Here is a 15780-nt window from a genome sequence, read left to right on the forward strand (position 1 = left end):
TTCTGCCATTCTATCGTGTATAACCACAATAAGCAAAGTGTATCAGATAAGCTAGCTTATAGATAGATAGCTGCAAGTTTGATAGATTTACCTTAGCTATTTAGATGCTGATCTACATCCAACAGCTGAACCAAATCTAAATGAAATCTTCTCACAAAATGCTCTCAAATACAAAACTTCTCTGATTTTTTCACTATGGAATGAAGAGAAAATGGTCTATTCATAGTACTAAGAGTCTTAGGATAGCCAAATATAATCAATAATCAAGATCAAGATAACTTATTTGATAGCCAAGCATCGTGATGTTCCTTGTTAATAGGAATTGATATGGTCAAGATAAGCCATACCTAACAGTAATTTTAGGCGTTTATCAAACTCAGAATATATTTAAAAATCTTGTCACTCCCATTAACATTGTTGCCAAACTGTGACTGAATAATTGTTAACAGTGAGGATTTTCTCACCTATTTTAATGATTTTAAAAATAAAAAATTCTAATAATTACTAATCTTGTTTTTGGGAAGACTTTGAAATATCTATATTGTTAAATAAATATGGTACATAATAAATAGGATTATAAAAATAGACATGGCCTTAAGAAAATTATTGCAAATATTATTAAATTATTCGAACAATGTGTACATCACTTGAGATAACTCTAACCGGAAATTCCCAAAAAAAACCACAACCCTAACCCAAAACTACTTGTTATTAACGTGAAGCTTCTCAGCTAGAGTATTGACGACACCATTTTCACAATTTGTTGACCCAAAAATATCCTTGGAGACATGAATTTTACATGTCTGCTTGCCAACGCATGCCTACAAAAATTGTAAAAAAAAAGTTTGAGATCAATAATTTAATATAACTGACACACACATATATATAATCACTTTAATTACCTTTTAAATGATTGACAATGCATCATTTGATCCTTCGCGACTACCCTTCACAAAGGATCCACTTGTTCCTTGAGGATCACCAAAACTAGCAAATTTAATCGCTGAAATAGGTTAACCATGGCATGACAATTCAATTGTATCTCCCTCGTTTCCAGTCCCACTTACTGATTCAACTTTAATAGTTTGGAAATTTATTGCGGTTGGATTGCCACCAAATTCTTCAAATGGAATTAAAGTATTAACATCATTTTATAAGAAGTGTTACAACCCAACCTATGGGTTGGACTGGCACTAGGACTTGAGCCAATTTAAAGCCCTCGAGACATAGTAAACCTAACTATTCCTTAACCTAATCCTAAGGCCTATATTGAGCTTAATTTCAAGAAATCAACCGAACAGAATCCGACCATAATATGAACCATCCAACAAGGAGTTTTGACTTAGTCGATTAGTAAGCACAATATATATAATAATTTGGGGAGCTCAGCTTACCCTCTGCATACTCATAACAATACTATATCAAATGAGAGCTCAGCTTCTCAGTCAACCAAATAATCATCTATGCATGCTCATATATCATGCTTACAATTCTAGTTAATACATACATAATAGATCCAAATGAATACATCACTAATAATAATAATAATACATGCGGAGTTGTAGAACACAATAAAAGGACAAAATACAATTAAATGCAGGTAATAGACCTGCGAAGAAGAGAGCAGGTTAAACTCAATAAAAGGCCTCCTGTATCCAGAAAAAATAGGCGAACAGGAGTAAGCGTTCGACTCAAGGAGTAAAATATTGATTTTAAGTACAATTTCTATAGCTATATAAAGCTAATGCGTCCTAAAGAGTGGAATGCAACACCTTCATAGTTTTTATACAAATCACATCATAAACAATAAAAAAGTAATTTGGAGCACTCACACACCTATATAATATTCAAACAGTACATATATGGGAGCTGATCCCCTATACAACTATCTTAATCCAACCTCTGCCAGCGAGTACATCTCAAGCCGGACTTTCTCTTAATAGACAAAATATAAGGGCCAGCGAGATCATCTCTAGCCATGCCTACCCCGACTTATCCATAAAAGGATCGGGTCCCAGTGAGTCAAGCTCCAGTCGCGTCTACCCGTCCTGTCCATATCTAATATCACACACCAAACGCACGCCAATACACGTACACTGCTTCAAATTATCATAAAACAACATCCATAACATTTCATCAAATAAAGATACAATATAAAATGTGCCTACTATTTAACTACATAAATATATATTTATAAGTGATGCATGGGCATGCCTAAACATATAATAATATTGAAATTATAATTAAAATTAATATTTTACTCACAGACGTAAACTGAGGTCACTGTGGTGGCTGAGCGGAGGAGGAAGACTGTCCTGGCTCACCTGATAATTACATTACAATTATTTAATATAATTGACTAAATACAAGCTTAAAAAGAATCAAAGACACCCTAAGTTGTGCGGAAAATCCAGCAGAGTTGTCCCTATACCTAGGACCTACCCATCCTGCAAAAGAGCTCAAAATACACTTCTATATTCACAAGTCACACAATCATATCTCAATCACATCACATGACCCCTCCTGGGCCCATCCAAATAGTCAACAATCATAATTTTGGAAAGTTACAATTTAGTCCCTATAACTAACCCTTTTTACAAATTCTAAAATTTTTTCCCGTGGCCTTAGCAATATTACTAAGCTAATACAAAATGAATTATAATTTTCTAACTGTCCACGAATATTTTATAGATTTTTAATCTAAACCCGAAACTAAATAATTTACGAAACTTAGGGTTCGGGCCAATTCTGATACTGGAAACATATCCGAGACGTCTGAAAATGGTGGGATAGCCTATAATCTTGACTCAATTCTGAAGTAGCTTTGGCCGCCTGTTTGTCCGACCCGAAAATGCAGACCCGATCGACAGTCGAATTTTCATGAATCGAATGTATCTACATGAAGCCCATAACATGAGGGTTAGTACATAATTTTTTATGAAATTTATTAAGCTCATTTAATGCCAGAAAAAATATTACGAAGTTTCGTGGGACCCATCGGAAAATGGTGTTAGAAAATTTTGAAATGGGTATTGCCTGGAAGCTCTCGTCAAGGCACTCTGGTGCTCTCGAATTTTTCGTGCGGTTCACAGTTTGCGAGAAATCTAGCCTAACATTGAAAATGGGCTAAAATTTTTCGGGAAAAAATTGAACAAGCCGCTCTATGGATTTTTGTGTTCTTGGCGTCTATGGAAAGCTCTCGAAGTGTAGATGGGTTTTGGGATAAAACTCGATCCAATTAGTGGCCAGATCAACCGGAATCGGGCCGAGAAGGTGGAAAGTCACACACGCACTGGGGGGAGTTTGGCGCGACTTTTCGGCCAACTGAGGAGTTCGCCGGCGAGGGGGGGGGGGGGGAGGCATCCAGGTGGGGCGCCGGTGACTGGGAAAGGGTTGGGCTGCAAGGGGAGGAGAGAGGAGAGAGAAAATGGAGAGGGAAGGGAGGTGCAGCAGGCGCGCGATGGGGAGGAAGAAAAGGAAGGAAATCCGATCCAATTCGATCAGTCTGATCCGGTCCTGTTTGATTCGGCTGGTCTGATTCAGGATACTCAAAATTAAATTTTTACTTTGTCCTGGGATAAAAAATGAGACCCAAAAATTCCAAAAAAATTACAGAAGACTTAGAAAAATTTTTGGAGTTCAAATATATTTTTAGTTTTGCCACGTAGTCTTTAAATTAATTTATAAAAATTAACGAAGTTTATTAACTTTGAAAAATCGAACCCGATTTCTAAATTCTTAAAATATCAAATAAAATTTCAAAATTTTAATAAAATAAAATATTATTATTTACCCATAAAATAAGTAATTTAAAAATTAGGGGTGTTACAGAAGGATCGAGGGACATGATACCTATCAAATTAACACAAAAATAAATATTTAGAACACTATATGCAGATATGTATTCTTATTAATAAATTTATATGAAAAAATTCCTCACCATCTTTGTGTTGGCTTCCCACAATTAGAGACGCATTTGTTGTTATCAGATATACCCCTGTAATTACAGGCCTCAGTGCTACAGCCATCCTCCTCAGCAAGGAAACTTGGCCAATATCTGCCAATGCCATAACTGATAAGGGTATCCTATCCCATATCATCTACTGTATCAAACTAGATATGTTGATAAGCTTATAAGATGATAAGACTCCTATCTTTATTGTAACTGCACTGTGTATATAGATAAGACTCCTATCTTTATTGTAACTACACTCTGTATATATATCCTTTACATGACCAATAATGAAAAGCAAGTGAGATTCATTTGCCTTCATCTTTATGGTATCAGAGCCATAGGCCACAAAACATGGCTGATAACACACAAGCCATAGTCTTTTCTTCTTCATCTTCTTCTCAAGCTTCTGCTTTTACTTATCTGAATGTCAGCCAGTTTATTTCTATCAAACTTACATCAAGCAATTATCTTCTATGGCAAGCTCAATTTAAACCCCCTACTACATTGCTATAATCTCTCTAATCACATCTCTGTTTCCTTTACTCCACCATCTCAAACATTAGAAAATGGTGATGCTAATCCACTTTATGATCGATGGTTTCGTGAGGATCAGTTGGTCCTTAGTTGGATTTTTAGCTCTGTCTCTGAAAGTATTTTGCCGCAAGTTATCAATGCTCAAACTGCTGGAGAAGCTTGGACAAAACTCAATAACATATTTGCCTCTGGCACTCGAACCCAGGTTCAGCAAATTCGAAAATAATTGAAACATTTCTCTAAGGGCAATGAATCTGTTGATGATTACATGCGTCGTACTAAGTCATTCTTTGATCAATTGGCTGCTCTACACTATCCTATGCTCGAGGATATACTTGTTAATGATATCTTGGATGGACTTAGCCCTGATTTTTGTCCATTTTCAAGAGCAATTGAAGCCCGTAATACTTCCATCACGTTTGATGACCTCTATGCCTTGCTCTTGAGTGAAGAGAATCATCTCAAAATGGAGTCTTTGTCTCTTGATTCTGCTGTTTCTCCCACTGCCCAATTAGTTTTTAAATCTTTTGGCAATCCTAGCAATTCTAATCGTCGTTTAGGATATGGCCGTGGTGGCCGTGGTCGAGGGTGTTTCTCTAGTACTTCCTCGCAACATTTTTCCATTAGTCCTACAACTGTTTGCTACAATTGTAATGGCAATTGTCATTTGGCTAGACAATGTCCTACTCCCAAGAAGTCATCTACACCACATACCTCATCCAATCGTCCTAAGCATATGTCCAATTTTGCAACAAGCATGCCACCGCAGCAATGGACTATTGATTTTGGTGCTAATTTTCACATGACTGCTGATCGTGGTTACCTCACTCACTAATTGCCTTATCATGGCACTGATGAAATTTTACTTGGAAATGGTAAATCACTTCCGATTTCTTCTGTTGGTTCTTCTGTTTTTTGTACTAATAATAATTTCTTTCGATTTGATAATATTTTGTGCTCTCCTTTTATGAATCGCAATTTGCTCTCTATTTATGCCTTGACTAACCAAAATTCTATGTCTATTAAATTTTTCTCTGATTCCTTTGTCATTAAGGATATCCGCACGAAACGGTTACTGTATTAAGGCCAGAATAACAATGGTCTCTACCTCATGCCACTTTCTTCTACTCTTGTTGCTCAACCTATTGCTAATGTTGCGGAATTCGAGACTTGGCATGCTCGTTTGGCACACGCCAATCGTCGTATTATTGATCATGTTCTTTCCAAAAATAATTTAGCTTTCTATAAAAATGAGTCTGTTAATTTTCCTTGTAATGCTTATCATATTAGCAAGACTCATAAGTTGCCGTTTGTGGATTCTCATTCTCCTATTTCTAGACCTTTAGAATTAATTTGCTCTGATGTTTGGGGACCTTCTCCTATTGCTTCTATTAATGGTAGTTGTTATTATGTTCTCTTTTATGATCATTTTACCAAATATTGTTGGATCTTTTTCTTGAAACAAAAATCGGAAGTGCTTAACGTTTTCATTAAATTTCGTCACATTATTGAAAAATATTTTGACCTACCAATTAAAAGTTTCCAAGTTGATTGGGGAGGTGAGTTTCAAGCCTTAACTAAACACTTGAGAGATAATGGTATTACCCAATGCATTTCCTGTCCTCACACACCTGAGCAAAATGGTTGTGCTGAAAGAAAGCATAGACACATCATAGAAACTGGTAGGGCCTTATTACACCATGTTAATTTACCCGCCAAATACTGGACTTATGCCTTTGAAACTGCAATGTATACCATAAATCGCTTGCCATTGATTCAAACACAACTGTCCACTCCTTATGAACTGCTCTTTAGAATTAAGCCAAAATATACTGAATTACGTGTTTTTGGATCACTTTGTTATCCTTGGCTCACTCCTTATGCTAAAAATAAATTAGCTCCTCGTTCCACACCATGTATTTTTTTGGGTTATAGTAAATTGCATAAGGGATATTATTGCTTGGATTCTTTCACTAGTAAAATTTATATTTCACGCCATGAATGACAAATTTACTGCACATCTTAAAATCGGAACATGGGAATTGGTTCCTTGATCCCTTGCTCAGAATGTCATTGGGTGTAAATGGGTCTTTCGAATCAAGCAGAAACCTGATGGATGTGTAGATCGCTATAAAGCTTGCCTTATAGCAAAAGGTTTTCATCAAAGACTTGGTATTGATTTCACTGTCACCTTTTCTTCGGTCATTAAACCAGTCACTTTGAGAGTCATTTTGTCTATTGCCATTTCTCATGACTAGCCGATTAAGCAACTCGATGTATCAAATGCTTTTTTTCACGGGGATCTACATGACTCAGTTTTTATGGAGCAACCGCCTGGTTTTTTGGACAAGGAAAAACCCAACCATGTGTGTCATCTTAAGAGGTCCCTCTATGGTTTACGTCAAGCACCTAGACAATGGTACCAAAAGCTACTAGATGCATTAGTTTAATTACACTTTACACCATCTTATGCTGATTCCTCGTTGTTTATCTATAAACAAGGTTCTATTCATGCCATCATTTTAGTATATGTTGATGATATTTTGTTAACTGGAAGTGATTCAAAGTTTTTTGCTTCAACTATTCATCAACTACAACGCCATTTCATGCTTAAAGATCTTGGACAGTTAGACTACTTTCTTGGTTTGGAAGCAACTTTCATGCAAAATGGTCTCTTGTTAACTCAAAAGAAATATATAGTTGACTTGCTACATAAGACTAACATGCATGACTGCAAAGGGATTACAACACCATCGTGTCCCAACATTAAACTCACTGCTGCCAAGGGGGAAAAAGCCAAAGATGCTGCCTTGTTTAGAAGATTTGTTGGTTCTTTACAATATTTACAGTTTACCAGACCGGATATTTATTTCTCTGTTCACAAAGTATCTCAATATATTCATGATCCAATGGAGGATCATTGGTGTGCAGTCAAACGTATTCTACGTTATCTTAAACTTACAGCAGATTATGGTCTTTATCTCTCCAAGTCTAAAAATAATGCCATCAATATCTACACGAATGCTGATTGGGCAAGTAACCTGGATGACAGGAAATCCACATCTGGCTATGCCATTTACATGGGACGTAACTTGGCATCATGGAGCACAAAGAAACAAAAGATAGTGGCTAAATCGTTAACTGAAGCTGAATACAGGGCCATTGGAGCTGCTACTACTGAAGCCACTTGGTTGCACTCCTTGCTACGTGAGATTTCTTATTTACCGACAACTGTCCCTAATCTTTGGTGTGATAATATTGGTGCTACTTATTTATCTGCAAATCCGGTGTTTCATGCATGTACCAAACACATTGAAGTTAACTTCCATTTTGTTCATGATAAAGTGGCAAAGAAAGAGTTACATGTTCGTTTTATCTCCTCAAGAGATCAAATTGCTGATTTACTCACTAAAGCCGTTTCTCGCATAAGACATGTCCAACTTCGTGACAAGCTAACAATTCAATCCTCAAACGGTTTGAATTGAGGGGGCATGATAAGGGTATCCTATCCCATGCAATCTACTATAACAAACTAGATATGTTGATAAGCTTATAAGATGATAAGACTCCTATCTTTATTGTAACTGCACTGTGTATATAGATAAGACTCCTATCTTTATTGTAACTACACTCTGTATATATATCCTTTATATGACGAGTAATGAAAAGCAAGTGAGATTCATTTGCCTTGCTCTTTTAATAACCATTTACCCAAGCAATACCCTTCCCCATATACCTTCCAAATCTAACACAACTGGATCTTTTCCTAGTGGAGCTTTGAAGGTAGTTTGAAATCATATATTGTAATGAACAATTCAAGAACTTGAAATACATATGCCTTCCAATTTATTTACACAAAAGTCATAACATATGTTATGATTTACCTTGTACCAAGTCTTCATCCTGTTTGTGGGAAGATCATGTTCTTGCCATTTGGAAGCTTGTGGTGAATCCAAGCTGTAGAGTTTATTTTCCAAGCCATGCAATCCAACTTTGTACGACAATTTATGTGCAGAAAGATCTTTTATAATGCTCTCATCACCTTAACGACCAACCAACTCCACTGGACCTGGAATTCCAGTTTGTATCAAATCGTACTTAGGACCATAGTTCTGCCAACAAGAAGAAGGTTTAATTAGTTGTTTCCAAGACCAATATGTTATTAAATACTTCAATTTTGTTAAATATATAGATTAACTGTACCGCTAATCCAACTGTTGAACTGAGTAAACTGATCAAGTTATGCCCTAATTTCAACTTGATATTCTTTTCAAAGATATCACTGAAAACGCCATATTTTGCCCATTGAGAATCTAAAATCAAACAAATTATATTTGTAATTGATGATAAAAGATTTATAATTAATAATATCATTATTATACTAATTAAGGTTTCATTACATACCAAGATATTTTCCATTAACATATGCACGAAGAATCTGACCACTGCCATTAACTCTAAGAGACATATCACGGCTCCAAATTGAATCATCTTTCTTAAGGTGTACACTGTTACCAAATAAATTAGTAAACAAATAGCAATTACTAATAAGAAAAAATTAAGAAGAAGATGTAATAACCATTGATTGAAGTTGAAGTTAATTACCTTTGTCATATACAAAAGATAATCAATCGCATCATTAGCTGCAGCTTTCTGATCACTAAGTTGGCTAATTTGAATATGCCCCTTCCCCAAAATTACAGTTCTATCAGAGTTCTCTGTCCTCCATGACCATTTAAGAGAAGAGGGCTCATCCTCAGCTTGGTTCTTTTTCTTTATCATTACTGAAGTTTGTGTTTTCACCTATAGGCATGGTGAGGGTTGGGGTTTTCAATCAATAACAATAAGTGAAAATTACATCCTTTATTGTATTATTGAACGTGTACTGCATGAATTGATAAGTGTTCAATTCGTGAAGTCAACAGCTTAGGGAGGTCTTCACTTTACACGTCCATTATTAGAGGGGATTAGTCTTTTGTCAACCGTAACACAATCAATACACCTAAAAATATATTATAAATAAAATACTATAAATGTGATATGAAATATTTTAATTTTACAAATTAAAATTTATTACTCAATAAAAATTATTGTCAAAATAACATTTTTTTTTTAAAAATTGTTATAAAAAATGAAAATTTGAAAGAAAATGAAGCCTTAAAAAAAAAACAAAAAATCCATGGTGAGAGGTTTATGATAAGGGCGTACTTGTAAGCCAAGGCAATTGATAAAGCCATGCCTTCCTAATGAATCTACATACCCTTTGATGATAGCTTCAGAATCTGCAATGTCTCCTCTTAGAAAATGCACGTACTGTTAGACCATGCCTCAAGAGAAATTGGATGATGAATAATTTAATATGTAAAAGATTAGGGATAGTTTTGTCTCTTCCATTGTTGCCCTTTTCACTTTTATATAAGTATAGATTATAAATTATGATGTTGTATTAAATTATTAAAAATAGAATAAAATCATTAAATTACAATTAAATTAAAGCTATCATAATCGAGAAAAATCATTAAATTACAATTGCACTAAATCTACCATTATCAATTAGTAGATATAATTAAATCGATATTAATATTTATAATTCGATGGAGTAATTTTGAAATACTTAAAAAATCCATCATAATCAGGCAAAATCATTCAATTACAATTAATTAGGTATTTATGAAATTACAATTATTTTAAATAAAATATTTATGAAAAAATCTTATATATCTTTATTTATCAATTTACATAATCATATAATTTTCAATTATTGAATTATCAAATACTTTATTAATCATACATTAAATTAAATAGATTCAAAATTAATATTTTTAACTAATGGTTTAAGGATGTCGTTCTATTTCAAGATAGGGCCATGCCACCAGCCCACGAGATCGTTGCTCCCACCTCCACAAACCCCACAATCTCCCCAACTCTCCTATTTGTCCAACATTTATCAATGCCCCGACATAAGCACCTCGGGCGTCAATGCCCAGGGCCAGCCCATCGACCCTCGAAAGATCTATGAACACTTCGGGGACTTCTACAATGATATCTTTGAAGAACTCAACCAGTTTGGTGAGATCAAGAGCCTCAATGTTTGCGATAACCTCGCTGACCATATGATTGGCAACGTCTATGTCTGGTTCGCGGAGGAGTAGCAGGCCACCACTGCATTGCAAGCTCTACAGGGAACACTTAGGGGACTTCTTCAAAAATATCTTCGAAGAACTCAACAAGTTTGGTGAGATCAAGAGCCTCAATGTTTGGGATAGCCTCGCTGACCACGTGATTGGATGTCCAGTTCGCGGAGTAGCAGCAGGCACTGCTACATTGCAAGCTCTACAACCCTCGATTATTGTTGATTTTTCTCCTATTACTGATTTCCGTGAAGCCACGTGCAAGCAAATTTGAGGAGAATTGGAGCTTACTGTAATTTCATGCATGTGAAGTTGATTGGGAGAGAGTTAAGAGGAAACAATTCAGAAGGCACTGTTGATATAGAGGTAACAGGAGCCGGAGTCAGAGCGTGAGTCCAAGACACAGTACAGTAGGAATAGTTGTAGGGGTGTGGACAGGCACGACAGTTATGACAGAGATCCCAGTTAGGGAAGGCAGTAAAGAACAATGGAACAGAGAGGGAGGGGAAGCAGGGAGGGGGACCAAGTTAGCTTGTTCCCACCTGGAAAAGTCTGGCATTTTCCCCTTATTGGTAATTTTTCTAGGCTTAGATGCTTTTATGCTCCTTGAAACATTGATATTTGACACTTGATGGCACTCCCTTCAAGTGCTGGCAGTGACGTAGCATTTAGGATTAGTTTAGGGGGCTTAAGCAAAAACGATTTTAATAAGTTTAGCCCAATTAAATTGGAGTATTAGAATGTACACAGCATTTGAAAATTGAAAGCAAATAAAAAATAATTAGATTAAAAAATAACCTTTATTAATTCATTTAGAATTTATCTTAATCACTCGATAGAGAACAAAATTGAAATTATCACCGCTAAAAAACCTACTACTAATTAACACAGAGCTTCCACAATTAGAGTATTCACAATGCTACTGTCACAATTTGTGGATCCAAGTACGCCTTTAGAGACTTCAATTTTGCAGGTCTCCTTGCCAACACATGCCTGCAAAAACCATTAATGGAGGGGTGAAGGTGATTGAATGTATAATATTCCATACTAATTAATTTGGATTTGAATGATAATTACCTTTTGAATGATTGATAATGCATCTTTTGATTCACAAGTTCCTTTGACAAAGGAACCTGTTGTCCCTTGAGGGTCACCAAAACTGGCAAATTCAATTGCTGAAATTGGTTGGCCTTGACAAGACAATTCAATTGTATCTCCTTCAATACCACTTCCACTTACTGATCCAACTGTAATAGTTTGAAAATTTACTCTTGCTGGATTGCCACCAAATTCTTCAAATAGAATTAAGGTATTCACATCATTTTCCATGAAAGAACGAGGAACATGATACCTATTATTTTTGACATAAAATAGAAAGAAAAATTAGCCATATAAGAAAGCACAAATATATCAATTTTTGTAGTTGAAATGCTCCTCACCATCTTTGCGTTGGCTTCCCGCAATTAGTGACACATTTGTTGTTATCATATGGACCCCTGTAATCACATGCCTCAGTGCTACAACCATCCTCCTCAGCAAGGAAACTTGGCCAATATCTTCCAATGTTATGACCATTTACCCAAGCAAAACCCTTCCCCATACCATCCATATCTAACACAACTGGATCTTTTCCTAGTGGAGCTTTGAAGGTAGTCTGAAATCATATATCGTAATGAGAAATTCAAGAACATGAAATACATATGCCTTCCAATTTATTTACACAAAAGTCATATGTTATGATTTACCTTGTACCAAGTCATCATCCTGTCTGTGGGAAGATCATGTTCTTGCCATTTGGAAGCTTGTGGTGAATCCAAGCTGTAGAGTTTATTTTCCAAGCCATGCAATCCAACTTTGTACGACCATTTATGTGCAGAAAGATCTTTTATAATGCTCTCATCACCTTTACGACCAACCAACTCCACTGGACCTGGAATTCCAGTTTTTATCAAATCGTACTTAGGACCATAGTTCTGTCAACAAGAAGAAGGTTTAATTAGTTGTTTCCAAGACCAATATGTTAATAAATACTTCAATTTTGTTAAATATATAGATTAATTGTACCGCTAATCCAACTGTTGAACTGAGTAAACTGATGTGGTTATGCCCTAATTTCAACTTGATATTCTTTTCAAAGACATCACTGAAAACGCCATATTTTGCCCATTGAGAACCTAAAATCAAACAAATTATATTTGTAATTGATGATAAAAGACTTATAATTAATAATATCATTATTATACTAATTAAGTTTTCAATACATACCAAGATATTTTCCATTAACATATGCATGAAGAATCTGACCACTGCCATTCACTCTAAGAGACATATCACGGCTCCAAATTGGATCATCTTTCTTAAGGTGCACACTGTTACCAAATAAATTAGTAAACAAATAGCAATTACTAGTAAGAAAAAAAAAATTAAGAAGAAGAAGATATGATAACATTGATTGAACTTGAAATTAATTACCTTGTCATATACCAAAGATAATCACTAGCATCATTAGCTGCAGCTTTTTGATCAAGAAGTTGGCTAGTTTGAATATGCCCCTTCCCCAAAATTACAGTTCTATCAGTGTTCTCTGGCCTCCATGACCATTTAAGAGAAGAGGGTTCATCTTCAGCTTGGTTCTTTTTCTTTATCATTACTGAAGTTTGTGTTTTCACCTATAGGCATGGTGAGGGTTGGGGTTTTCAATCAATAACAATAAGTGAAAATTACAAGTTGATTTTAAAGAAATTGAAGATTACCTTGGCAGTATTATAAGCTACATTTTGACAATCAGGAAGGATACTAACAGACCATGCGGGAACTGTGTATTTAGTTCCATGAAGATCAATGGTAGCATCTGAAGTGCTATTTGCATTTCCCAAAAAGCAGCTTGATACTTTCTCAGTTGCATAAATAGTTGCCTAATTACAAAATCAAATACTACATATTAATTACGAAAAGAATTCAAAAAATAAATAAAAAATTATGAAAAATAAACTAAATTATGTGTACCGTGACAGAGTTGTGATAGTCAATTGTGGTAATGTTGCCATGAGTAAGAGTTTCTTCTATGGAATGCAAGACTTCATGAAGCTGCTTCAAATGTCCCCATTTTGGTTGATTCAAATTTCCTGTTGAAAATTTTCATTTTGGTATATATTTATGAGTATTTATTTATGATGATATATAGAAAAAAAATTAGAAAAAGAAATATATTATTAATTACCAAATTCGTCAAGGGGTGCATCATAATCATAAGAGGTGGTGATATATGGACCACCAGCTGTTCTCCCAAAATTAGTCCCACCATGGTACTGCAATTAATTAAAAAAATAAAGAGAGGACATTTTATATGAAAAGCATATAATAAATAATATATTTATTAAGTTAAAAAATAATTGAAGAAATAAAAACAAACCATGTAGTAATTTTGGAAAGTGCCTCCAGTTTGGAAAAATCTAGCAACAGAGAAAGCAACATCTTCAGCAGTTCTATGAGGATCCTTGCCACCCCAGCTCTTAAACCAGCCAGTCCAATTTTCAGTCCACATTTTAGGACTATTAGGGTTATTAGGTGTGAATGAATCGCAATACCAACCATTGCATGTGTTGATCTGATAATTAATGACAATATTATAATCGTTAATTAATTGTAAACAAAATTAGTATTTTAATTTCTAATTAAAATTAAAAAAAAAATTGATACCATTGGCTCTGGAGCATCACTTTGTTGGCACATGATCCATGGGACTCCAACATGGAGAGAATCGGCCATATTAGCACACCAATCAATATATGCCTTTCCTGCTGCTCCATATGGCGACATCACATTCCCATATTCATTCTCTATCTATATAATTATGTATATATTTCAGATAAATTATTATATTATCAAATAAAACAAGAAAATTAAAAATTTATAGAATACAAAATATAAAAGGTATAATATTATTATATATACCTGGGCAATAATAATTGGACCTCCTTGAGAAGCAAAAAGGTTTTCTTGTTTCATCATATCAACTATCAAGGTTGTGAAGTTTTGCATCTCATTCATGAACACATCGTTGGCGGTGCGTAGTTCAATGCCAGGCATGTTGTGCAACCACACGGGGAATCCTCTAATTTAAGTGAAAAAAAGAATTACGGTAGCTTCATAAAATTAAGTAATCAAAATAATTTGTAAATTATTTATGCAAAGTCCTTACCCATAATTCCACTCAGCACAAACATAAGGTCCAATACGAAGAACAACATAAAGACCTTCAGCTTGAACAGTCTTGATGAACCTTACAAGATCAAGATTACCGCTGAAATCATATTGGCGACGAGTGGGCTCATGAGCATTCCAAAAAACATATGTTTCAATGGCATCTAATCCACCTTCTTTTGATTTCTTGATGAGGTCTGGCCACATCTACCAAAAACAAAACAAGTTCAGATTAGATATATGTAGGCAAAATCATCGTAAGCCTTTTATTCACTAAGGAAGCATACCTCAGCTGTGCTTCTTGGATAATGAATAGAGCCGGATAGCAAAACTCTACGTTTGCCATCAATGGTTATGGCTCTTCCATCATGAGAAACAATTGTAGCAGAAGCAAAGAGATTAAGGGTGAGAAAAGTAAAACAAAACAAAATTGCACAGCAATTAAATCTTGAAGAAGAACCCATCTTCATGTCCATTAGAGAATAAGATTAATGGATGAAGCATAATAACAACACCGATAACCCCCAGTATTTATAGAAGAAAAAAAAATGAAAATAAAGTTGTTAATAAAATCTTCTGCAATATCCAAATTACAATTACAGATAAATTTAAACAGAATAAATATATCCAAATCTTTATCTTCAAGCAGTACAATTTCAATTCTCAACAAACTTCTTCCTTATTTGTTTAACCTTTTTTATTTTCTTTCTCAACAATCTAAATTGAGTTCAAATTATTGAGCAGCCATAAGTTTATTTCGAATGAAAGATCGGTTTATTCAGCCTTATATCATCTATGGGGTTTTCGCGAACACATACCACATGCAGACCATATAAGAAATTGTGATTTTTACTCTTTTTTTTTTTTACTTTTAAATTAAAATATATTTTTAATTTATAAATTAATTTAAAAATTAACAGTTAATTATTTGATAAAATTATTTAAAATTAACTTTTA

General features: G+C 34.7%; 1 protein-coding gene and 1 pseudogene across 1 annotated transcript; one reads left to right on the top strand and one right to left on the bottom strand.

The window, feature by feature from the left end:
• The first annotated feature begins 10329 nt into the window (after nucleotides 1-10329).
• On the top strand, nucleotides 10330-11089 carry LOC131179494 (splicing factor U2af small subunit B-like; annotated as a pseudogene).
• A 327-nt stretch (nucleotides 11090-11416) lies between these two features.
• LOC110632528 (beta-galactosidase 15-like) lies at nucleotides 11417-15311 on the bottom strand. Its single transcript, XM_058145910.1, has 15 exons — nucleotides 15111-15311; nucleotides 14822-15030; nucleotides 14575-14734; nucleotides 14320-14463; nucleotides 14033-14227; nucleotides 13841-13928; nucleotides 13627-13745; nucleotides 13374-13535; nucleotides 13093-13289; nucleotides 12886-12989; nucleotides 12685-12794; nucleotides 12366-12593; nucleotides 12060-12274; nucleotides 11698-11971; nucleotides 11417-11613 (listed from the first exon to the last, which is right to left on the bottom strand). Exons 1-15 carry the CDS (start codon nucleotides 15297-15299, stop codon nucleotides 11503-11505), a joined length of 2505 nt encoding a protein of 834 aa, XP_058001893.1. The 5' UTR covers nucleotides 15300-15311; the 3' UTR covers nucleotides 11417-11502.
• Between the last annotated feature and the right edge of the window lie 469 nt (nucleotides 15312-15780).

This window comes from Hevea brasiliensis, chromosome 4 (genome assembly GCF_030052815.1).
Source record: "Hevea brasiliensis isolate MT/VB/25A 57/8 chromosome 4, ASM3005281v1, whole genome shotgun sequence".
Lineage (NCBI taxonomy): Eukaryota > Viridiplantae > Streptophyta > Magnoliopsida > Malpighiales > Euphorbiaceae > Hevea > Hevea brasiliensis.

What these genes read in the sequence shown, in the direction of transcription:
- LOC110632528 (XM_058145910.1), bottom strand. Translation starts at nt 15,299, where the DNA reads ATGGACATGAAGATGGGTTCTTCTTCAAGATTTAATTGCTGTGCAATT. An exon ending in ATCCAAGAAGCACAGCTGAG is followed by an intron (nt 15,031 to 15,110) that starts GTATGCTTCCTT and finishes TGTTTTTGGTAG; the next exon opens with ATGTGGCCAGACCTCATCAA. An exon ending in CTTTCCAAAATTACTACATG is followed by an intron (nt 13,929 to 14,032) that starts GTTTGTTTTTAT and finishes AATTAATTGCAG; the next exon opens with TACCATGGTGGGACTAATTT.